This window comes from Pelobates fuscus, chromosome 3, assembly GCF_036172605.1.
Source record: "Pelobates fuscus isolate aPelFus1 chromosome 3, aPelFus1.pri, whole genome shotgun sequence".
In the NCBI taxonomy this organism is placed as follows: Eukaryota; Metazoa; Chordata; class Amphibia; order Anura; family Pelobatidae; genus Pelobates; species Pelobates fuscus.
The window spans coordinates 76,117,748-76,144,666 of NC_086319.1; the positions used below are offsets into that span (position 1 = coordinate 76,117,748).

At 38.7% G+C, this 26,919-nt stretch overlaps 1 protein-coding gene across 1 annotated transcript in view; it reads right to left on the reverse strand.

Moving 5' to 3' along the window:
* Positions 1-409: 409 nt before the first annotated feature.
* The window catches only part of SLC17A8 (solute carrier family 17 member 8), a 41,943-nt gene continuing 15,433 nt past the window's right edge, over positions 410-26,919 (reverse strand). The window contains exons 4-12 of the mRNA XM_063445190.1: positions 22,826-22,940; positions 21,789-21,876; positions 20,674-20,760; positions 19,780-19,919; positions 17,501-17,650; positions 17,020-17,152; positions 13,711-13,821; positions 2,089-2,216; positions 410-853 (exon numbers count right to left, since the gene is read on the reverse strand). Coding sequence (XP_063301260.1) covers positions 509-853; positions 2,089-2,216; positions 13,711-13,821; positions 17,020-17,152; positions 17,501-17,650; positions 19,780-19,919; positions 20,674-20,760; positions 21,789-21,876; positions 22,826-22,940 — 1,297 coding nt within the window. The 3' untranslated portion in view covers positions 410-508. The remainder of the gene's footprint in view (positions 854-2,088; positions 2,217-13,710; positions 13,822-17,019; positions 17,153-17,500; positions 17,651-19,779; positions 19,920-20,673; positions 20,761-21,788; positions 21,877-22,825; positions 22,941-26,919) is intronic.

Consider the following 26,919-nt stretch of genomic DNA (forward strand, 5'->3'; position numbering starts at 1 on the left):
ATGACTGCACATATCACATCCCAAAGGGCAGCCATGATAGTGTCACTTATCACAACGAACTATGCATTAGTTATTGCTGTTTGTAACGCTGGCTCCGTTATCATGTTGTTGGCAGAATCTTTCATACCAAATCACTGTCAAAATGTAAATAATATTTTCTGCCAAAAGGACGCATTGACCTAGATAATACACACGTGCCTATTTACAGTATATTGCATAGCGTGGAGAATCAAATTACTAATTTAAAATTATAAATATTCTAGCATTAAAACAAAAGTCTGAGTAATTAACAGAAGAGCATGACGTTCGTGTGGACAGTGTCATTATAAAGTTTGCAAAATAATTTTCAAATATATATATATATATATATATATTATCCATTCTTTTAGACCTATATATTAATTGTTTCCTTCTTTTATTATCTGTTTGATATATTTTTAATTTGAAATATTCAATAGACACACTAAATGTCTTTATTTTTTTTATCGGATACGCTGCCATACAACAGTTAGGACAAATCTTGAAAATTTCCATTTTCGTATTGGTAGGAAGTCTGTTCATCGAAGTCCTGTGTCGTTCCTTTTTGCTTCCTCCAGCCTTTCTTTCGTACCTCGGTGTTCTGAATAGTAGCGCCATAACTTGGCTTTTTATTTGGGCTGGTGAAGGATTCATTATTTAATTCAGTTTCTTCTGCAAGTTCGTCATTTTCAATGATTCCACATTTATCTTCACTAAGATTCTCTGGATCAGCCCAGTCCTGCTTTTCTCCAGAGGCAAAAATGCCATAAAATATAACTCCGCTGTAATGGACTATGGCAGCAATCAGAAACACATTTTGCCATTCTTCACGAGTCTAGGATGAATCAATGGTATATAAGTTACAATGGGAAGTTGGCGTGCAACTAGACATTTTTTCAAGAGAAAGAATTGAAATTCTATGTTTAAAGAACAGCCTATTGATGTTTAATTGTGTCAAGTGAGATATGGAGTTTTTTGTAAACGAAAATCTCATTAAGTCAACTGTTCATCTGTTGATTGCGGTCAGAATTCTACCATTGTCACTGGATTTTGTTAATCTGGGCAAAATCCAGTGAAAACTACCGAACTACAAACATAATGGCGATTCTCATATTTACTAAAGCCAAATGCAGTTGGAATTCTGTCTCCCCAAGCCGATCTGCAGCAATTGCCAAATGCATATGGTGTTCAGATTAAAATTTGTGCTTTGCCATCTGAATCCTATGTAAAGTATAGGTTTAGACAGGGCTGCTCAACAGGTAGATCCCCAGATGTTGTAGAACTACAACTCCCATGATACTTTACATGCCTTTAGAATGCTCTTAGAATGACAAAGCAACATGGGAGTTGTAGTTCTACAACATGGGGGGATCTAACTGTTGGGCAGCCCTGGTTTAGAAGATTCACAAAGCATCAATTTGAAACTGAATAGGGACCGAATGTATCTAGCAGGATGCGCATTCGCAAATTGATGTTTACTTGCTTTTATGCAAGCGAATGATAATTTTAAGTACTATATACCTGCTGGGTTAATAAGACCCCCATATGACAATATAATATAATATGCCAATCACAGTGCTCTGACAGCCAAGTCTCCAGACAGGCCTCCGGATTCAGCTTTAACTAATTTGGGCCAGATTTCAGGGGTTTGGTGGCATTTTATACGGCTGAAATATGTACCAAATTCAGACCAGCTTGGCGCCTATGATATGGGACACATGATGTGAAAAATGCAATTTCTAATATTGCATTTTATACCATCCAGTGCCATTTGGTCCATTCTATTCTACTATTTATAGGAATGCAAAAAATACCAGTAAATTATAATTTTTGTGTTTTCTTTCTTTCTGTTCTCATCTCACTATTGCTTCCCCTCGTCCATATGATGGCAACAAATACCTTTCTTCTCCAATTTCTTTTTTTTTTTTTTTTTTTCTTGAATACATACACTGCCTATATTACTAGTTAAGTAACATGTATTCCATATATAACTCTCTTGTGCATTACTTTACCACTTCCTTGGCAATGTGGCTTACTAAACAGATGGATTGATAGATATGGATCTTTTACCTTGTGCTTCGTCATTGCCCCAACAATGAGTGGGCATACCATTCCAGATAAGGTACCAACACCATTAGATATTCCCATGAGAATACTGGCATACCGTGGTGCAATGTCTAGATGATTGACATTGAAACCTACAAGACAAGAAATATTTTTAAAGAATCATGTTATTGATAAAAACTGTTTTTCTACGTCTTTTTTAATTTTTTCTTCACTCTCGCTGCCTTTGCTGTTTACCTTTTTTTTTTTTTTTTTTTTTCTTTTACTACTTTATTTGCTTATATTGCTCTTTTTTTATTTACTTTCTTTGCTTACTCTTTCCCTTCACCTTTCTTAGCTTTCTCTTGATATTTGTTCTCGACTCTTTAATTTGTGCCGGTGTTGTTTGTATCCTAGCATTGAGTTAAAGTCTTTTTGTGGTTTTCTTTTTTTAATATAGGTTTTTTTTTTCTTTTTGTGTTTGTAAGTTTATATTTTTAGTCTGGCTAGTGTTTTTGGTATATGCCTCTTAGTTTTGATCTAAAAAACAAAAATACAAAAAAACTTTCTTTTGAGAGAGAGGGGATATAATTCCTATGTGAGGGTCTTATTGTTAATGATTACCTGTAGCTTACCTTTTGGGATAACTTTTTAAGTATTTCTGCTTTATATAACTGCAAACTGTACACCTGTTTAATTGGATGTGTTACCCTTTCCTTTTACTCAAGAAAAAAATGAAATTCGAAAAAAAAGCAAAACTTTTCACTAATGTCCAAAAACACCATCTTATCATGTAATGATCCATCACAATACTTACCATCACTTTATTGTCACAGAGCCAAAATTTGAATATTTATAATAATGTATACGGTTATTTTCTCCATCATATCTAAAACTAGATAATTGTGTATTTTTTCTTGTATATACAACAATTTAATGATAACATAGCTATTCTTCTATACTTGGATTGGTGGTTGCATTTTGCCTTTCAAATGAAGCCATTACAAAATGTTTACGCTCATTATCCAACCTGGCAGAATCCAAACCTTTTGGCGCATACATTTTTATGCCGTGAAGCTTGGTTATACATTGATGTACACCAAACATTCTACACATCTAGGAAAGATGGATACTAGATACAAGGGCAGAGGCACCTGGGTCCTAAAGAGAGTCACTTGGAAGGTGGTCAGGAGTCACTAACACTCACAGAAATAGAAGGCAAGGTTCCTACATTATATTCTGATTTTATTTTGGTTGCCAATGTCAGGTTCTAACCAGTGTCCAAAGAAAATGTTACCAACATACCAAGCGCATGCATCCCCAATGTTATTTCTTGCAGAGGTTACATAGTTACATAGCTGAAAAGAGACTTGCGTCAATCAAGTTCAGCCTTCCTCACATATGTTTTTGCTGTTGATCCAAAAGAAGGCAAAAAACCTAGTCTGTAGCGCTTCCAATTTTGCAACAAACTAGGAAAAAAATCCTTCTTGACCCCAAAATATCAGTCAGATGTCTCCTTGGATCAAGCAGCTATTACCCCACTAATTAGAAATGATATCTGTGTATGTTATGTTTTTGCAAGTATTTATCCAATTGCAGTTTAAACATCTGTATGGACTCTGATAAAACCACCTCTTCAGGCAGAGAATTCCACATCCTTATAGTTCTTACTGAAAAAACAAACGTTTCTTTGATTAAACCTCCCAGATGGATTTATATAAGCTGCCACCATGTATACCAACAGTATGTAAATCTGTAAAAATGACTGGGTAGTTATGGTAGTTACAAGGTGTGAAACATAGCAAACTTGCTGCCCCGTAAAATAAATATAATTAAAATTATAAATAAATAATAACTAACAACACACAATTAATAAATCGGAATAGTTATACAATTATATTTTCTTTATATAATTACAATTGATTGTTCTGAACTAACAATCTATTTGGAATTAAGAACAATATCACAATTTTAACTTGTTTCTGACCATATCTCATTGTTTATTCAGAAGTAAATTCTAATTGTATCATGTAATACTCTTAGTAATTTAATTGTTGTGTTTCATGTAGATGCCAAATTATATAAATCCATATTTTGACATTTCTGCTCTTGGATGTTTTCCATGGAGTGAAGTTCAGAATTCTTATCTATCCAAGCCTTTGAGAACAAATTTCAGTTGAGCTGCCATTAAATTGTAACCTCTTTTAGACTATTAACAGTCAATGACCGCATGAGATGTCCTTATTTACCATCAGCATCACTGTAAAACCTTGATGATGGTGAGTAGGATGTTGCACGTGGGAGTCTAAACTCTAGATTGTTATGGTGACATAGATTGGGATTAACAAACCGTAACCAGAGTACAAAGTAGCTACTGGCTTATTCTAAGAAATTGTTTAGAGGAGAATGTGAGAGGATAAATCATAAACTGAGTTTGTCACTACATTTTAACAGAATGGATCATTTGAACTATAGGGCAATACCTATGCTAATTATTTTTCTGCGTGCAGTGTGATTGGTGCAGACCCAACAATGGAGTCAGGAGTACTATGTATGTAGCATTATATACCCCAGTACCCCCCATCCTTGACATGGCTAGTATGAAAAATGTGGGCATGCTAAGAGACACATACACACTATTTCCTGTGACTCTAGCATGGGCTATGATTATGAATGTCTTAAACTCTGTATTATCTTACCCTGGCTACAGCCACTTCCAAAATCCTTGAAGGACATGATACACAGCGCAGGCTCCCAGGAAATGGCCCAGTGTGTGATTCCACGCCTAACGAGCAATGCGCCCTTACACAATAGCTATAAAAAAGGTTAGGTTGTGAGAGTAAATCCTGGGAGCTAGGCAAGACATTCATGCTCTCTGCTCACATGGACTCTTACAGGTATTTCATAGATACAATGGTGCCAGTTGATTACTACTAACCTGCCTAGGGGTTGGTTGGTTAGTTGGATTGATTGGCCGTATGGTGTGATTGTGCTATTGCCTAAAGGACAGTGTAGCAGACCATGGGTAACCCGACTGGTTACCTCCACTAATACCTTCACTGAGCCACTCTGGAACCATCAACAGAAGTAAATCCCCATTCCCATAGTAACCAGACAAAACATAGTCCTGGAAGTCAACTGAACTTTATTTGGCCCCAAATGGCTTTTATGTCCAGTTCCTTTCAAGGGGTTTACAGCAAAATAAAACAGGGGTTTCAATCCCAGGATCCCCTGTGCCTGAGAGATAATTGCGTGAGAAAACCCCTCTAAATTAATTATCTATCAGGTACAGAAAATCCAACAAAATTTACTGTACCGCAAAAATGCCCCCACTGTACATAGGAACCCCACAAAAGTACATTCCCTGATAGCCCCGATCTGAGTGTATAACATATCCATGAATCATTCAGATTGGTTTCTTGGAACGGGAATGCCATTGAGGTAAAGTTTTTACCGGACAGGCATGAGGCGCTAGCCCAAAGCTGTTCCAGGGAAATAGCTGCCATGGCCAGTCTCTGTTCATGAGGTTTATCTGTGCGAACACCATGCAAGGGAATCTCTTCATTTCAGGATACGAATGCTCCCCCTGTTCATTACTTCCCAGGTGAAGCATTTATTAATTACTACCCTTGTGGTTTCGCACTTAAGTGGTCGGTGTCAACGTTCTAATGGGATACAGGGGTGGTCCTTGTTCAGGAAATGAAAGAATTCTGTTCGTATAAAGTCTCCTGAATGGGAAAAGGGTCAAAAACATAAACTAAGGGAAAAATAGACAAATAGGTGGTAAGTTCTGCCACAGACAGCATTTTGTGGACACAGTATTTATGTGCGAAATATGTCATTATCACAATCCTTTATACAGTATCTGACAAAAGTGAGTACACCGCTCACATTTTTGTAAATATTTTATTATATCTTTTCATGTGACAACACAGAAGAAATGACACTCTGTTACAATGTAAAGTAGTAAGTGTACAGCCTGTATAATAGTGTACATTTGCTGTCCCCTCAAAATAACTCAACACACAGCCATTAATGTCTAAACCGTTGGCAACAAAGTGAGTAACTCCTAAGTGGAAATGTCCATTTAGCCATTTTCCCTCCCTGGTGTCATGTGACTTGTTAGTGTTACAAGGTCTCATGTGTGAATGGGAAGCAGGCGTGTTAAATCTGGTTCTATTGCTCTCACACTCTCTTATACTGGTCACTGGAAGTTCCACATGGCATCTCATGGCAAAGAACTCTCTGAGGATCTAAAAAAAGAATTGTTGTTCTACATAAAGATAGCCTAGACTATAAGAAGATTGCCAAGACCCTAAAACTGAGCTGCAGCACGGTGGGCAAGACTATACAGCGGTTTCACAGGACAGATTTCACTTAGAACAGGCCTCGCCATGGTCGACCAAAGAAGTTGAGTGCACATGCTCAGCGTCATGTCCAGAAAAAGACTTTGGGAAAAAGACGAATGAGTGCTGTCATTATTGTGGCAGAGGTTGAAGTGTTAGACCATACGCCGCACACTGCATCAAATTGGTCTGCCGGAAGCCTCTACTAAAGATGATGCACAAGAAAGCCCGCAAACAGTTTGCTGAAGACAAGCAGACTAAGGACATGGATTACTGGAACCATGTTCTGTGTTCTGATGAGACCAAGATAAACATATTTGGTTCAGATGTTGTCAAGCGCCTGCGGGCACTGGGGAGCTACAGTTCATTGAGGGAACTATGAATGCCAACATGTACTGTGACATACTGAAGCAGAGGATGATCCCCTCCTTTCGGAGACTGGGCTGCAGGACAGTATTCCAACATGATAACGACCCCAAACACACCTCCAAGGCGACCACTGCCTTGCTTAAGAAGTTGAAGGTAAAGGTGATGGACTGGCCAAGCATGTCTCCAGACCTAAACCCTATTGAGCATCTGTGGGGCATCCTCAAACGGAAGGTGGGGGAGCGCAAGGTCTCTAACATCCACCAGCTCCGTGATGTAATCATGGAAGAGTGGAAGAGGACTCCAGTGGCAACCTGTGAAGCTCTGGTGAACTCCATGCCCATGAAGGTTAAGGCAGTGCTGGAATATAATGGTGGCGACACAAAATATGGACACTTTGGGCCCACTTTGGACATTTCCACTTAGGGGTGTACTAACTTTTGTTGCCAACGGTTTAGACATTAATGGCTGTGTGTTGAGTTATTTGCAAATTTACACTGTTATACAGGCTGAACACTTACTACTTTACATTGTAACAGAGTGTAATATCTTCAGTGTTGTCAGTTACAAAAATGTGAGCGGTGCATTCACTTTTGTGAGATACTGTATATACCCTCATGGAATAATGTGCTCTGGTACACTGCTTGGGGTGTAATATCACGTCTCACTGTATAGGAAAACACAATCAGCAGCAGACAGTATCAAGAAGACGCCATTAGACGCAATGTGTACAAAAGAAGATTCTGTCTGTGTCTAATACTTATTAAAGTATACTAGTTATAATGATGTTCAGGCAAACAGATCATCTGCTTCAATATGGCAACTAATAATAAAAAGCCACAGACTTGGTTGAGCAGAGAATGTATTATGACTATAGTATATTAAAGGCCATAAACAAGAAATGACAGAGAAGTGTAAACCTACAGCTTACTGTACTGCCCTCTCTCCCTTTATATCTCAATAAACACAAGCAGGATACAAGAAAAGAGAAGGAAAAAAAATGTATGTGAACGGTGCATGTTGTGCAAGTAAATTGGGAGGCAAATAGCCCAACGCGTGTTTCGGTTCTACAGTTGTATCTTCATCAGGTGTCAACCTACGACTTTTTAAATGGGTTTCAGTGCTGCTTCAACCTTGCCTGTTACAAGACTCAAAGCAGCGTGTTCTCTGTGCGGTGAGAACCTAGTCTGTATTATGCTTTTCTGTAATAAGACATTGAACGAGTGCAATCAGATACCCCACATATGCTACCAGAATTCTCAGGGGGTCTGTGGTCAGCTAGTAACAAAGAAAAAGGGGAAAACAGGATGAAGAACAAAAGACAAAAATGCAAATCGTAATTTTTAAAAAATATATATATTATTGATCTGTAAATAAGCACATGCCTCCCCACTTAATCAAAGGTTTTTAGACTTTGTCCACACAAACAGAAGCTTTTAAGAAAACACGAGGGATCTCACTGTAGTACTAATTTTCTGTGAAGATTAGCACATGGTTAGTTAGTATCTATTTCATTAATATTTCCCTAACAGCTGATTCTTGGAACTCAGAATGTTCACTGCCCATGAATAACAGAACTCCCCAGCAATACAACCCACTGTGTGTGTTTACACTGTAGCAAATTAATTATATGTTTAATAAAAAAAAAAATGTAAAGAGAATTACATGTTAAAATACTGGTATCATTCTAACTGATTTACTCAAAAGCATTAGGATATGGTTAGGTCGTCTAAAAAGACTTAATAATTCCCAGTGCAGTTGCCATGCTTCTAAATGCAACCAGGGTCGGTGCATGGATTTTTGCCGCCCTGGGCAAAAAAGATTTTTCTGCCCTATTTGCTCCACAGGGGTCCTGTATGTTTATCCTCACAAGATAAAACATTGCCTTACCTTGAAGGGTTAAACAAGCCTCTAATGGCTGACACACTGACAGCCACTAGAGACACCTCCTCTACAATGCCATGTTTAACTACGAGAAGCATTGGAAGTGCATAGCGCTTGCCACTGATGCACATCAGGTCCCCAATGCTTCTGTATGAGGAACATTGGACTGGACCAGCGTTGCCCCCTCAGTGACATTGAGCGAGGTAGTGAGGCAATCATTCCAGGGGGGGGGGGGGAGGGGGGGAGGCTTAATTGTATGTAGCGACAGAGACACTATAGTGTTTGGAATACAGGTTTATATTCCTAACACTATAGTGTTCTTTTAAAAGTATTGATCTTTTTTAAAAAAAAAATATATTAAAAATGTCCTTTTTGCCCAAATGCAATAACTGATACATACATACACATACTCACGCACACACACGCACACACACACACACACACACACACTCATTCACTCACTCACACTCAGTGGTCCACACAATCACAATCAGTTACCAATGCACACACAATGCAGTGACCCAAGCAGACACACACACACACACACACTGATCCAATCAGACATACACACACTGATCCAATCAGACATACACACACTGATCCAATTAGACATACACACACACTGATCCAATCAGACATACACACACACTGATCCAATCAGACACGCACACTATTTAGTCCCCCTCTTGCCTTCACTTTATGTTAGCTCTCTGTGGGTCACAGGATTGAAGACTGCGTCTGGCTTCTTCTACTCCTTCTCAGCTCAGCCACGCACTATTCTCCTGTCCACTTGACCCCAAGTACAGGGGAAGGGGCGGGAGCGATCACAAGATGCGCCCGTGCGCTGCCAGCAAATGAGAGGTGTGTAGGGGGGTGGCGGCTCTCTGATCTTTGCAGGCTGAGGTTGGTGGCACTGGGCGCTAATCGGCAATTATGTAAGTGCACCCTAGCGCCCGGTGCCATGTCCTGCGGCACACGTTTTGACCTGGTGCCCCCCTTAACAAGCGCCCTAGATGGCCGCCTAATCGGCCTATGGAACGCAACCATACTACCTCAAATGAAAGTGACCCTTTTTTGTCTAAATGAAATTTTGGGGGTCAAGGGTCATACTACTGCACATGTACACAGTGTCGAACTGAGCCGGGGGCGGGAAGCACGGAGAGAGGGGACAGAGAAGGGCATAGGGCATAGGAGGGAAAGGGGGCTACAGAGGGCACAGGAGTGAGGGGGCTAATAATGGCACAGGAGGAGAGGAGGCAAACAAGGGGCACAGTAAGGGAGGGAGCCAAAGAAGGGCACTAAAGAAGGGGGGAGACACACAGAGGGGCTTGGGGCACAGAGAGACATGCAGATGGTCTGAGAGGGGCCAAAGTGTTAAATAGACCCTCCTCCAGGGCAAATTGGACTCCATTGTAGTCTCCAATGGGACCTTGAGGGGACTCTTTCTAACAAACAAGTTTGTGCAATAAATATTCTTGGACACATTTTTTTTTTACATATATTTTTTTTTTTACATTTTAAAGTTTGAGGGGAGGGGGTTGGGGAGGTGCCAAACACAGGATCCTCCCGGGTGCCAAATGTTCTAGGTACGTACCTGTTCACAGACTGACAGACCTGTTCAAATACATTACTCAACTCTCTCATTGCAAACCCAGTGGCATTACATATACTGTTGCCATCTAGTGGTGGTTTGTGGGAATTAAAACTGTGTTCCACTTTCTTTTTTTAGATTTTTAAAAAATAATAATTAAGAGAGAAACCCTGGACAAGACTAGAAAAAAGACGTGGATGCTGTTTCCAGTGTGTGATTTCTTAGAGCTGGATATTAATTACATTTATTTTTTGTTTTTGGTGTAGATTTCAATGTGAATGTAAAATTTTAAAGCAAAACAGTAAGCTGAAAACGTAGCTGACTTTCATTTATTTATGGCTGACATTCTAACATAGAATGGTTCTAGTTTTCAATTTATTTGTGAATTCATAGTTTATTGTATAGCCCTGATTATGTTCCACTTGAAACTATTAATGTACTGAAGCGTTATTCTCTAAGGAAGATTTTTAGAATCATTTATTTACCAGGAAAGGTTAAAGGATCTTAACATGTATAGCTTGGAGGAAAGACAAGACAGGGGGGATATGATAGAAACATTTAAATACATAAAGGGAATCAACACAGTAAAGGAGGAGACTATATTTAAAAGAAGAAAAGCTACCACAACAAGAGGACATAATCTTAAATTAGAGGGACAAAGGTTTAAAAATAATATCCAGAAGTATTACTTTACTGAGAGGGTAGTGGATGCATGGAATAGCCTTCCAGATGAAGTGGTAGAGGTTAACACAGTAAAGGAGTTTAAGCATGCGTGGGATAGGCATAAGGCCATCCTAACTATAAGTTAAGGCCAGGGACTAATGAAAGTATTTAGACAATTGGGCAGACTAGATGGGCCGAATGGTTCTTATCTGCCGTCACAGTCTATGTTTCTATATTTATTTCTTTTTTTCATTGAATATTCAGAATCTTTTTATTTTTATATTTCTCAGAGCGTCACATCATTTATTATGAATATGAAAATAATGGATAATATTTAATAGAATAGTGGATAATATAATAGTGGATAAGCAACATTTGATTTGCTTAGCCTTTAAATTTCATAAAATGTAGGGGATGACTTTAATTTAGCAACAACTCTCTAGTATTTAAAACAAAGAAGCTCTAGACGACTATGAGAGACAAGAAATTAAAAAAAAAAAAAAAGGCAAGCAACAATCAATGGGAAAAAAGCTTCCAATCTCTGAAGAAAAATGTTAAATATTTCAGATTTAATCAGGATAGCAGCTTCCCGTTAATTAAACCCGTGTTCTAATTTGTTATTGGATGCGGTGTTCTAATGACTTAAAACAGGAAGCGCTGCAAAAGGATATTTAATTAAACATAGTATTGTGTTAAATTATCTTTCTTACTATCAGGGATAACAAATAATTAAAATGAAATCATGCGGGGGAAAAAGAAATGTTGATAAATGTTTGAAAACAAAACAGAGGAAATCACCTGCGTTAAGGATTCAGTTTAATGAGTTTTGTTTCTGGCAGAATATTCTCATAAGCATGACAAACAAAAACAAACATGAGCCCTCTTTTAAAAAATGAGCTTTTTTTCTCTCTTGTTTGGAAACCAACTATTGTCACTCTCCCCAGAGCGGGATTAACCATAAGAGGACCTTAAAGGAACACTATAGTCACCTAAATTACTTTAGCTAAATAAAGCAGTTTTAGTGTATAGATCATTCCCCTGCAATTTCACTGCTCAATTCACTGTCATTTAGGAGTTAAATCACTTTGTTTCTGTTTATGCAGCCCTAGCCACACCTCCCCTGGCTATGATTGACAGAGCCTGCATGATAAAAAAAAAAACTGGTTTCACTTTCAAACAGATGTAATTTACCTTAAATAATTGTATCTCAATCTCTAAATTGAACTTTAATCACATACAGGAGGCTCTTGCAGGGTCTAGCAAGCTATTAACATAGCAGGGGATAAGAAAATCTTAATTAAACAGAGCTTGCAATAAAGAAAGCCTAAATAAGGATCTCTTTACAGGAAGTGTTTATGGAAGGCTGTGCAAGTCACATGCAGGGAGGTGTGACTAGGGTTCATAAACAAAGGGATTTAACTCCTAAATGGCAAAGGATTGAGCAGTGAGGCTGCAGGGGCATGTTCTATACACCAAAACTGCTTCATTAAGCTAAAGTTGTTCAGGTGACTATAGTGTCCCTTTAAGCGACTTCCATTAGTTAGACAGAGACCTTGGTATCATGAATTTGCTTTGCCCCATTTTTACCCCTATATAAAGAGAGAATGATGTAAGGATTTAATTTATTACACTTGTGCATTGGGCTTAAAACAAATAAATTGTGATTTGTCAGAATTTTGGTTATTTTTGCGATTGTCTGAATTCCCCAATTCCAAAACGCTATGTGTACATATTATGAAACAAACAAATCTGGCAATGGAGAAGTCTCTGTCCACACTTGTGACCATTTAAAAAAAAAAAAAAAAAAAAGAGCCCTCCCCTGCGTGCGAAAGGATTTAGGGGCTAATAAAAGAATAAGGGGGACATACAGTAGTTAGAATTATTGGTCTCCCCTTATTTTTATTAGTGTGCGTGGGTAGATAAGGCATTTATGTATTTGGGAGTAGTAAGGGGCTTGGGATCTCTAGTCACCATGAGGAGGGAGAAAGGGGGCAGATAAGAGCATGTCCATTTACGCATGACCATTATGTTACCCTCACCCAAAGCCCATGGAATGTCCACCAACCTTCTTTATTTTTTATTTAGCACCTACCTCCCACCTATGGGTGGGGGGCTGACGGGAACAATTGGATGTTCCTTTCTTATTCTTTTATGAGCCCACGTCCACTGTCCATGGGGTGGACAGTGGGGATTTTACCAAGTTCCAAATGTCGATCTGGACAAAACTAATGTTTTTGCCATGCACATGTCTACAATTAATATAGCTGCTACCTGGACGTAAACTTGTCATCCTTGTGATATATAAGATAAGCAAAGGAGCAATAACAAATCTAAGACAAAGCTAAAACTATCTGGACTAATAGAGGTTCATCTCTTCCAGCTGTGTATAGTATTAGTAACGGCAAAGAGGTTGAGAATCTTTAGAGGCTGTAGCTAAGCTCATTGGCATTGCTAGTGTTACACAAAAAATATCTGTATAACAATGTCACATTATATATATTCCAACATAGAATATGGCATTGATGGTAGTGCCTTTAAATAAGATAGGATTGGGGGTAGTAATTGACAAACCCAATATTTTAAGCAAATTTCATGCTACCACACTAGTAAAGAAAGCCATCAGTATCATTTATATCCAGTTCTATAACCAGTTAAAGAAAATAAAACAGTGTCCAAAACACATTTGACAGGCTAAACAAACTAAAAAATAATGCACACAAGCAACACAATGGTGATGTATAACAAAGCAACATAGACATTTAGAAAGATAAACCGGTCAGTAATATTCTGTGTATTTACCTGATATTGCAAAGCCGCTAAATCCCACAGCAAGGACTAGAAAAGATATTGAAATTGCTTTGGTATGGGAGTAGCCAACCACCAGTAGAAGAGTTGCCTCCATTCCAAAACCTGCACAACAAAAATTGGGATTTAATGCATTATTTGTAGCTAACATAAACAGATATCAATAATATATATAAATGTATGGACTCTGCCATAAAACATAATACAACCCGTCACTTCTCTGGAATCTACACAATTGAAAAAATATTGAAAAAAGAAAGTCAAACTAATTAAGCAAATGACATCAGGTTGCAGTTCAGTTCTGGCACAGCCAGGGCACACAATGCAAATAAGAAGGGGTAATAGAACCACTGTTGGTATTCTAAGAATGTTAGAATATTATAACACATACAGAATATTATATATGATCTGTATGCTTTCTCTCTGCTGACTGCCAGGTACAAAAAACAGAGTTTATAACAATGAGTGACAGGTTGCTAAAATGTAGGGACCCCCCGTTGGAGGATACAGTGGTGGATATTTCTATATTCAATTTTATTTTCACACATGGGGGATAAGTAAATATAATATTACAAATCCTACAAAGTGCAATTTTTATTCAACCCCTTCACTTCTGAGCATTTTTGGATTGCAAAAATATTAGGATATCATTTATTGGAAGCAAGGGATGCATAACTAGCATAAACATATCATAATACAAATTTTTTTTGTGTAGATTGCTTTGCAGAGAAACATAAAAATTCTAATTATGTAAATGTACACAATTTTTACTTTTCACTTATTTGTTCATTCTTTATAAAAAATATTTGGGAAAGCATACAGTGTCCTTAATCTTGCGATATTTCACACATGCTCTGAAATGTTAGTATCAGTGGCAACTCTAGGAACAATATATAGGTAAGATACCACCATCAAAACTGGGGGTGGAGAAGGGAGGGGTTTAAAAAGTTCCACGGGGAGGGGGATAACATGCCACAATTGGTTTTCTGCTGCCAGCATACTTTCATGCTTTCATGCATACACACATAAATTGCCCAATGCAGCTTACTAAAAATTGCATGATGCCTACACACAGTAAATACAGTTAAAACATATATTTCTAAAATAAAGTTATTTAAAACTGCTATAGCATTTTTTTATCAATCCCTGGACTGATATTATAATGCTGACAATAAAAATTGTAGAGTCCATTCACTCCTACATCTTGTCTGACTGTAGGAATGATATGACCCATTGAAACTTTCTGTACTGTTTTAAAGCAGGGGTTACTTTTCAGCAAATACACCAGCATGATATTAGTGACTAGAGGTTTCTAGCAGAGAAATGTATTCCTCTACAGGCTGGTAGTGATAACTAGAGGATAAATATGGGTGAGAGAGACTTTATGGACTATGTTTCATACTGCACAATACATGAAAATAAAAAAATTCTACTTGATTTGGACATTGAAGTAGATAAAGGATAATAGCCATATAGATTTGTAGATGTAATTTAAATAAATAATAATATACATTTTATTATTTAAACGTTAAAATAAAATTCTGTCATGCTTAAACGGATGATTTAGTTATTGAAGTATTGAAGTACCAGGAATAGGGATCTATTTCTTGTATCTATTAATTTATCATATTGAATATCAAATAACAGTATTTCATAGGTAAATATTACAGAAAAGCAATTATTGTGACCCTTGTTTTATCTGTATTTATTTGCCCAGGTATGAATTTATTTAGTCATTTCTTTTACCATGACCAAATTATTTTAATTCCAGCCAGAGCCAAATCACTGGTTAAGGTATGTATATTAAATTGTAAAAAGTAGATGGGTTTAAATCCATGTATTGGCCTCACAAGTATTTTTATATCTGTATAGCGTTTGTTTAATTTAACCATAAAAACCTGCAACCTGTTGAAAAAAAGGTCTGCCAAATTAAATCTTGCAGAAGCCATGGTGTCCTCCTACAAACGTACACTCTGCATGAGATTTTCACTGTTGAATCATTCTACATCTTAACAATGGGAGTGACTCATTTCTCCCACAATTTTGTTTTAATGGATATCCTATTTACTCAGCTGTTTTCATTGCTAAGTAGAAAACGGAAATGAATCTGCATTCATGTGATATTATAACGTATGGCACTGAAAGCTAATCAGCTAAGGATCACTATAAAAAAAATAAAAAAAAAAATTTGAATCGCCTTTGAATCATCTATGATGTAATTTTTCCAGTGTTCTGTTTTTCTGTTTATATATATTTTTTTTACAATTACAATTATCTATATAGCACCAACATGTTCACAGTACAATAGGTGAACAAGACAAACATTTAATTCTAACTAAGCATGTATGACACAACTGAGCTTACAATCTAAATGACATGTCGGTACTGTTTATATATAATATTTTATTTGAAATTATGTTATCTTGTTTTCTTTATTAATTTGTCTATATTTGATAAAAAGCCATCAAATAAATATTATTTCTTCTTGATTTGAAAATCATAGGAAACGTCTCATTGTTCTTAAATTGACCTCAATAAATAAAACATTGAAGTTCACCTATAATGTGTGAGACCTTTTATTCATTAAATGCTCTGTAGCAAATTATATCACAACCAAGTTCAGACAAGGCATATCCCGGACAAGCATGGCAAATGAAGAGAAATGGATGCATTGTTTAATTTTTCCTGGTTTCTATATGCTTTCTCTATGCTGACTGCCAGGTGCAAAGGACAGATCTAATAACAATACAGTTAAAGGAACAGCACACACACAAACAAAAATACAGCTTTACATTTAACAAGGCTACTTAATATCACCTATTTTAGCAAATAAATATGGGGATTCGGTTCCACCATATGGCCATATTGTGTTAAGCCAACCACTATGTCACAGGGATAACTCCACTGGCCACTCCTCAGATGGCTACTAGAGGTTCTTCGTGGGGCTGTGCTCCACACTGACACAGTTCAGAGACACTGAACTTTCCTCATTGTGATGCATTGATTCAATTAATCTCTATGAGGAGATGTTGATTGGCCAGGGCTGTGTTTGGCCCCTGATCTGCTTATTCGCAGTCTCAGTCAATCCTATGGAGAAGCATTGTGATTGGCCCAAAACAACACTTCTGATGATGGCAGCCAAGCAGGCAGATCAGGGCTAGAGCCAGCAGCTGCAGACTTGAACAAAAGTAATATTTACTATATTTAGGGGGCAAGGGAGGGCCAGGGAAGGCAGGAATACATGTTTGTTTTCCTGACCCTATAGTGTTCCTTTAAAGAGTTTCAATAATAAAATGGTATTACCTCCACAGTTCATGATTTTCCGTACAGTTGTTGTTGATAATATCTTCCTGCTCCTTAATAAGTCAGCCAGTTGCCCTCCGATAGGAACTATAATTGTCATCACCATATGTGGAACTGCAGACAGTAAACCCACCTAGACACAGAACACATCAAATTAATGATAAAGGGAGTAAGTTAAATTGCCTAACAACAAAATAATAGGTCAACGTTAGTAACAATGCATCGATGGACCCAGCCGTCTGTTCACTAGTTAAACTACATAAATAAAAGCAAACTAATTTATACACTAAACATCCAATTGTACTGAATCGAAAGCTAAGTACAAAATCAGGCAATAGTTGGTGAAAAAGTCAGCTGTTGTGACCACAACATAAAAAACAGACGAATGTAAAAAAAAAATTTGAGTATGCTCAAAACTAAATTGTGACAGATCTAGTTTAATCTTTATTTTATTAACTATTGTACGGTTTTACAAACATACCTTGCTTATAGGAAATCCAAAGACTTCTTCGAAGTAAGCAGGCTGACTTATCAATAACAAGTAGAAGGTCCAACTTCTGCAGAAATTGGCTACTATGATTGCATAGACTGGCATCGATGTGAAGAATTTCTTCCAGGGGGTTTTAAATTTCTACAAATTCGCCAAAGAGAAGAAGAAGACACACTGACTGTTGTTAAACAAAGACAAATACATACAACTGATGCACACACTTTTAAAGTGTGAAAAGTCACATACACTACAAACATTTTATAAAAATAGTTAAATAAATATTTATAAATATAATGTTTTTGATGCAATGTGAAAACTAATAACTATCAGGACAGACATAACAAAAAAATTATTTCTTCTTTAAAAAAAGAATATTTCTCATAACTGCAGCATGTGCCTTAATGTATTTATATATTTATATGGATATCACTTTACTCCCTGTTCATTTCTAAACAGCTAACTGATGTTCAGTTCATCCTCCCTCAGTTCAGCTAAGTATTTTGTTTTCTGCTCATTTTTATATCTTTTTGTAGTCATAATCAGCATTATGTATTAAGAAATATGTGCTGGCTGGATTCGGCCTAGAGTGTCCCATTGAGTGTTATAAGCTTTTGTAAGCAGAACTTGGTAAGAGTTATTGTAAGTTGAGATGGTAATATATAGCTCAAAGTCAAATCTAACTTGCCCTAACTCAGCTACCTCACTCTACAACTCAACTCTCTCCTCTCAACTCGACATCATGGCACCTCCTACAATTAAACGCAGCAAGCGCCCCCAATTACAACCCTGGCACACCAAGCTGACCCGTTACCTCCAAAAATGATCTAGAACTGCTGAACGCTGCTGGAGAAAGTCTCACGCAAATCTACCTGTCCTCTCCTGATCTCGTGTCTCTCTCCCTCCAAGTCAACGGCGCTACCATCACCTCTACCTCGCAGGCTCACTGCCTGGGTGTTCTTTTTGACTCCAACCTCTCCTTCACCCCTCATGTCCAATCAATGGTCAAATCCTGTAGCTTCCATCTCAAAAACATAGCGCGCATCCGCCCCTATTTAACCCCGGATGCGGCTAAGGTGCTGGTCCATGCTCTTGTTCTCTCTCGCCTGGACTACTGCAATGCTCTTCTCAGTGGTCTTATGTGTTCCCAGATTGCACCGCTGCAATCTATAATGAATGCGGCGGCAAGGCTCATTTTCCTGTCCGCCCGCACCTCTCACGCCTCCCCGCTCTGTCAGTCCCTGCATTGGCTTCCAGTTAGATATAGGGCTCAATTTAAAATTCTGGTGCTTGGTTACAAGTCCCTACATAATGCTGCTCCAACCTACCTATCCTCCCTAATACACAAGTATGTCCCGTCGAGGCCCCTACGCTCTGCCAAAGACCTATGTATATCCTCTGTCCGTACTCCCACCTCTAACGCTCGCCTCCAAGACTTTTCCAGGGCTACACCTCTTCTGTGGAACTCCCTTCCCTTCTCCGTAAGAATTTCACCCAGTCTCTACTCATTCAAAAAATGATTGAAAACTCACTTCTTCAAGAAAGCATATTAATTAAACTGTTAGCAGGTTTTCATCCCCAACCCTCCATGACTCCTCTCCTGCAACTGTCAAACATTACCTACTAAGCCCTCAATTAATGCTTTTCTAACAACCTACTTCGTACCCCTACTTTTACCCTCTGTGTCACTATACCCCACTCCCTCTAGAGTGTAAGCTCATGGAGCAGGGCCCTCCACCCCTCTGTGCCTGTACGTCCAGTTGTCTGGTTACAATTACATGTATGTTAGTCCACCCATTGTACAGCGCTACGGAATTTGATGGCGCTATATAAATAATAAAATAATAATAATCAAAGTCTGCACTTAAGCCAATGAGTTCTCTGATTGACATAGCTCTGCATGGAAAACGGAGAATTATCTCTATAAGAATAGCCATTCTTGTACCATAAGTAGAACTGAGTTGTCCATGTTTAGCTATGTAGCATGGCAACAAAAATATATAAGACCTATGGTGGCAAGACCTATGGTGAATTGCTGTATGAGTTCTGTCGTGTTGTATTTTTAACTATACCTAGAATTCAGCCACCCATGAGAAACGGGAGGTACACAAGTCCATGTAGAACTTGTAATAAAACATGGCTAATTGGCTTCAGAAAATATGAACCTTGAAGGGCCTGCCATCTTTCCAAGCTTCTACTGAAGCTGAAGCTTTTACTGAGCATAATCTGTAAGTAAAGGCAGCATTACATTTAATTTCACCTTTTATACTTACACTACTTGTAACCAAACTGCATCCTTCACCAATGCTGGTCTCGATGTAGGTCCTTTCTTCAGTGGTAATAGTAGGATGGGCAGCAGGACTTTCTGTAGCATGAAGCAGCCAAAAGATGTACCAAAACATGCCAAATACTCCTGGTGATGAAAACAAAAACTATCTAAAACTGTTTTTCCTTCTAATGCTAAGATTAATGTATGTTATGGAAAAATTACTGCAATATTACAAGATTTATATCTGAGAAGTCCAGGATCTTCCTGCATTCATCTATGGACATACAGGTACTAGATACTAGATACTGTTTATTCTGATATTAAATGTGCATGGGTTACAATGTTTTGCTACATCAGAAAAAAAAAGTCTTTAGTGTGAAACTGTAAAAAAAAAACCACTTGTCATCAGGTGTTTATTCAATGACGTAGTGTTTTGAGAGTAAAAAAGTAATAAAATAAAATTAACTGTAAACAATGTTTGCCATTTTGGGCAACTGCTTGTTAAGTGCACAGTTCCAAATTATTAGAAAATAATATTATAGAAGTGAAAACCTAATATGAATATATACATACTGTATATATTGACTTGTACAGGATTCCTCTCAACATAGAAAATCTTCAGCTTCTCTCCTATATGTCAGATTATACCTTCTAACTGTTCCACCAATGTTGTCCTAAGTTATGCTGTCCTACGTTAAAACATAACGCACCCTTTCTTTCCTTTATGTGTCTATTGTAGCCCACTCCTACCAATTGTGCCATTTTCTGATCATGTATCCCAGCTGTAGACCCTCGCTGCCCAATGTGCTAGTTTCATGCCCCCCATAGTCTAAGTCTGCTTTTGGCTCTGAAATGTTTTAATAATTATGGCAAATTATTTTATGCAAAAAAAGTTTACCATATATGTAAAAGACAGATGGCCAACCAATATATTGTACCAGTACGCCAGCTAGGGGCATGGCAATAACTGCGCCCGCGTAGGACCCTAAGAAACAGAAAGAACAGGTAAGTAGACCATCAGCATTTAACAGTATAATAAAATAACATTTTAATTGAACATATACCCTTCATTTACCAGTTAGAAAGGAAATATTATTTTTGGCTTCATTAGATTGTTTACTCTCAAATACTCTAACACTAAGACATGTCAATGAAGTCTGCTTTAGAAGTTTGTTTTTGATGTATGGGTAGTGATACGTTAACAGTTACAGGGACAAAATTACAGAGGATTTTATTTTATATAAGTACCTACTATCACTTCTCCCTATCATAAAAGAAAGGAAGCCGTTAAATCCCTTAAAAAGGAAACAACGACAAAAAACTATTGTATGTTTGTTTCAATATATATTAAAATTTACTTTAATTAAATGACAGAATTAATCAATAAACTTTGTGTACCCTATCGTGCATGGTAAAAATATACCAGGGCAATCTGGGAGCATTTAGACGTACAAATCTTGACACTGTTAACAATATTTATTAATGTCCAGTTTTGGTATAGCAGATATATGTCTGGATATGTGTCCGCCATGTTGCAGCCATCCAAATACCCTCAAACAAATGTGCAATATTTGTGAGCTAGCAAAACAAGAAGCCAGTGTACAAATATTAAAAATAAAATATTTAGAAATTACTAAATCATGCCTCGAGGGCGTGTAGACTAGATATACCAGGAGGAAGCTAGTGGTTTGTTCCCTCCTCTGCACTCACATCAGATATGACTATAAGAGGGATAAAGTTAGATTGTTGTTATAGTTAAATAATGAACAGAAGCGTCTGAGCTGCTGTAAAGGGCAGGCGTTTTTACGATCATACAAGTAAAATATGCAAGTGTTACATTCCTATTTCCCATTGCGATAAATGTTCTGTTTTATAAAAACTAATCTGAAAGAATAACAGCTTCTTTAAAAAGGCAAATTTATATTAAATTAAATTCCTAATGCATGTTTTTTTTTGGTGCTAATTAAAATGTAATCATATCCAAATCGGGCTTAATGGAAATTGCACACTCACCACAGAATGAAGTGGTTGCTAATCTGCTTCTCTCCAATGGAGGGGCCCATTTGCTCCACATCCCGTGGCATGCTGGGTAGGTAACACCCTGGAATAAGTTCGACACAAAAGATGAATGACGTTTACAGTAGATTATTTGATATTTGCATATATATCCATTTAAGTAGATACCCGTAGCTTATATTTGTAGATTATTTATATCATATAGTAATAGTATTACATTTTTTGTTTCATTTTGAGTCAATATTTAAACACCATGGCGACAACACAATGACTGTGGCCTATTGGAGATTTAGTAATAGTGACAGTCATTCTTTTGATAATTCATATTCCATACCAGGTTGAAGAGCACAAAACTAGAAAAATAGGAAAACGTAACTTTCCTGAAATATTTATGTTTTTGCTGCTTGGTATTGTGAAGATTTCTTACAGTTATAATAATATACTTGATGAAAATGAGATACTATGATAAACATGTGACAGGACCCAGAAGGTTTGGCTGCTGCTGTGTCCTCTCTCAATGGCATGCCTCCACTCATGGGCAACTGGCTCTGCTGCCCAAATGGCAAATCAATGTGAGGCCCCGGCCCTGAAGTTCCTCCTTAGAGGAGACTAGACATGTGCAACACCTACTGAAACGGCAGATTTCAAACCTGTCCAACTTTTTTGACATGCCTAGTTGCTCTCAACAAAGCTTCTTCAGACAGCCACCAGTGAGGAGGAAGGGGACCTGAAGAATTGAACCTATTACAGAATTAAAGAGACACAAAGAGTATCTCAGTGCTTCTAAACTATTGCAAATATATTTTTCCACATGAAAACTGGTGGGGAGCTGTTCCAAATGCTCAGTGTAATATAGTCCTGGTTAATAATTACTTGAGAAGGTCTAAATCAAAATAAATACGTTTGTCTTCCACGAATGCACTGTCTTTTCTTAACAGTTACACTGATAAGACACAGTGATATTATTGTCTTTTAAAACTCTCAATCCTCTGTCAAAACTAAATGGATGATGTTCTCCAAATTGTATAACGTACCTCGACCAGACCTTGTAGGATACGAATGGATATAACACAGCCGTAGTGTGCTTTTGCGGCAGAGGGGATCAGCATATTTAGAACTGAGGTTAAAAAAATAGCAGCACCAAATACTCTGGAAGAAAAAAAATATATAATTTAGAAAATGTGTTTATAAAACATTCATACTCTAGAGTTACATTGGGTAAAATGAACATGACAGAGTGTAGAGTAAGCTTGTTAATATAGTCACTTTTAAATTATTTAAAATAGTGGACAATATATATATTTTTTGTCAATCATAGTTTTATTGAGAAATAACAAAAGATACAATAGCTTATTCGTGACTGTTAGGTATAAACAAAGTTATGATGTTACAAGAATAAAGAGAGGTATTCATACTAAAGCAAAGCAGACATAATAATATTCATATCAGGTCACGATGTAAGTAAGTAAGAGCCACCTATGCCGCAAGTAGGTAAAGATCGGGGATACAGTTCCTCTCCAGGACAAATATACTTCCCCATCGCCAACACACTGTATAGATTCTGCATAAGATGTGGTAGGTCTTCCAGTTGGTTGCCTCTGTAGCTACAGCTCAATCCCTGAAAGGGAGCTAATGCCTTGTGTCCAGGAGGCCAAAATCTTGAACCCGCAGGGTCTCCATAACTCGGTTGTCCATGAAGTTATATGGATGGCTGCCTGGATGGTTGTCCAGGCGGGTCCCAGGCCCAGAAGTAGAACGAGATGCATGAGCAGCTGTGTAGGTCGTCAGAGGAACTGGAGGGGGGAGTACCTGGTGGGCCTCTGGCCCAGGAAAAGGGATGTATGCTGGAATGATAGCCTGCTGCAGCAAGCCAGTTGTTGTAGCAGAGATGCATGGGCTGCTGTGTATGCAGCACCAGAACACCATGCAGAGTGCGTTATACTTCCCTCAAACTGCTCTCTCCACTCCTGGCATTTAGAGTCTACTTATACAGCAGGCAGATTCCGAAGCACGGCAGCCATTTTGGCTCCACCATGCAGTCCACAGTTGCCCTGTATTTAACTCAAAGTCAGTGGAGATGCAAACTGCCATAGTGGGGACAGAGATATCCCCCATAGGTCCAGGGGGGATAACGGGGCTGCCACTAGCTGTGATGAGGTGCAGTTCTCAGGCCAGGGGATTCGCCACTTCCTTCAGCTGTCAAGATTGCTCCATCATTAGGCAGTGGGGCTTGACGTGGTAACTACCCAAGGATTACTTGCAACCTGGGAAAAGATCAGTTGCGCCTGTTGAGAAGACAGAGTGCTGCCTGCTCTAAGCCACGGTAAACAAGATTGTAGATAGAAGTTAGTAGATATGTGCATTCGTTTTCGTATGAATACGATCTCATCCGAAAATTCTATTTTTTTCGTATTCATTTAATAAACCGTAAACGAAAGCCCAACATACGAAATATAAACAAAACAAAAGGGCAAATGCAGAATGCATTAGCTTTTGCTTTCATTTCGTTCATTTAATAGACTCCATGCTGCAGGGGAATTAACACCCACAGCACGGAGAAATAACACTGCGCATGTGCGAAGAAAAAAAAACAAGGAGGGAGTTGACAGCGCTACCAACTCCCTCCTTATAATAATATTAATTCCTGCCTGCCCCCCTCCCCGCATTCAAACCTATGGGGATCACTATGACCCCCATATTATTTAAAGGGAGGTTAAATCCTCCCGCATGCTGCTACTCGCGGCATGCCGCAAGTAGGGGCATGTCGCCTAAACACATTTAAAACTACTAGTGACTGGGCAGCTATTGCAATAAGAGGGACCTGGCATGGTGGGGAACCCAAATACCTAAAATGGGGGGGACATAGTGCACCCCCAAGACCCCCACCCATGACCCGCGGGTGTGGGCTATTAATAAAAATGGGGGGACCTAGTGTTCCCCCCAGGTCCCCACCCATGAGCCGTGGATGGAGGCCCTAATTAATTAAAGGGGGGACATAATGAGCGGGGGGTGAGCACCATAAATAAATAAATAATGGGGGGAACTAATGTCCCCCCGGGTCTCCACCCATGAGCAGCGTGGGGGGACCCTAATTAATTAAAGGGGGGACCTGATGTCCACCCCAGGTCCCCACCCATGAGTTGTGGGTGGGGAACCGAAATAATTAAAGGGGGACCTTTATCCCTACCCATGAGCGATGGGTGGGGACCCTAATTAATTAAAGGGGGGACCTAATGCCCCCCAGGTCCCCACCCATGACCGGTGGGTGGAGACTAGGGGTCCCCAAGCCTCTAGTCACTCCCCTGCCAATAAAAAAAACCCTACCTACCTCCTCACCCTAATAATAGTGAGGGGGGCAATAATCTAACCCTGTAAAATAAAATAAATACTTACCATTTGATGTCTTCTTTCTTTATTTCTTTCTTCAGCCCCTTTTGCTCATGGGTGGGGATCTGAGGGGGACATTAGGTCCCCCCCCATTATTTATTTATTTAGGGTCCCTACCCGCTATTCATATGTGGTGACCAGGGGGGACATTAGGTCCCCCCTTTAATTAATAAGGGACCCCACCCGCCGCTCATGGGGGGGGACCTAGGGGGAATATTAGGTAGCCCCCATTATTTATTTATTTAGGGTCCACACCCACCGCTCATGGGTGAGGACCGGGGGAGGACATTATTTATTTAATTAAGGTCCCCACCAAACGGACATGGGTAAGGACTTGAGGGGGACACTAGGTCCCCCCGTGTATATTAATAGCCACCACCCGTGGGTCTAAGGTTATCCTAGCTATAAGATAAGACCAGGGACTAATGAAAGTTTTTAGAAAATTGGGCAGACTAGATGGGCCGCGTGGTTCTTATCTTATCACATTCTATGTTTCTATGTAAGCGCCTCACACCAGAATAAGTGTACACAGACATGGAGCTAGTGGGGTAGGGCTTGGCCACAGCTTTATTATTTATTTACCACATTAACAACTTTATTGATCAAACATTTATAACCCAGCTTAACATAATACTTCACTATCTTAGGTGACTCAGAGTTCTGTCTATGCAGCGTCTGCTGAACAGGAATCCCCTCTTTTAATATACTGCAGCAAATAACCCACAGACTGATCCAGAAAATCATCAGGTCAGGAGCGTGACTACAAATCGAAGAATCCCAGTGCAAGAGTCATAGAAGGGCCCCCTTACTCTCTCACAATATACATACGCAACCATACATCTACTGACAGATACATGGTAATTGGCACACCCGTTGTTTAACCAACACACACTTTCACTGACACACACACACACACACTCAATGACAGACACTCACTCACAGAAACACTGACACACGCACATTCACTGCCAGACATACACTCTCACTGATTTGACACTGATAAACACACACACACACACACACACTAACAGACACACACTGGTTTAACACAGACACACACACAACACTTATATTCATATTATGAATACATATATTATTATATTATACATATATATTTTAATTTTTTTAACCCTAACCTGCATCTCAATGTTTAGGAGTGCTGGTGCGGATCCTTTTCCCGGGGTCCAGTGTAGCTGCTGTAATCTCACTGCTCTTCCTCACTCTCTCGTGCACCATTTAGTGATGTCAGGGTCACAATGACATCATATCCAAGTATCTGGCATCCCCTTGTGCGATGGAGTAGCAAGGAAGAGTAGGAAGATCAACGCTCCCTTGCTGTTCATCTACAGGCCCCCGAGGTCCCCGGATCTGTTCGAGTAAGTAGGTGGTTACTCGACCTTAGTAGATATCCACTCATCTCAGGGGACCCTTAGGTGGCTAGTCTTCTGACCCATGGGCCCCCTGTGACAGGCCAAACACAGAGGGCCCAATCACACTCGCAACTTTAGCAGGCCCAATATGTACCCACAACTGATCATATTGTTAGGCAATTCAGGATATGTTTGATTTGAGTGTAATCATTGATTTGCCAACTCTACCGACCTTCAAACCTGTGAAAGAACTTAAGGTCAGCATTTAATGGGTCTGCCAGGGGGTAAACAAAGTATTTGGCTTTACACTATAATATACTAATAGCAAAGATGGTGAAATAGTAGTTTCTAAAATCAAGCTCTATCTGATA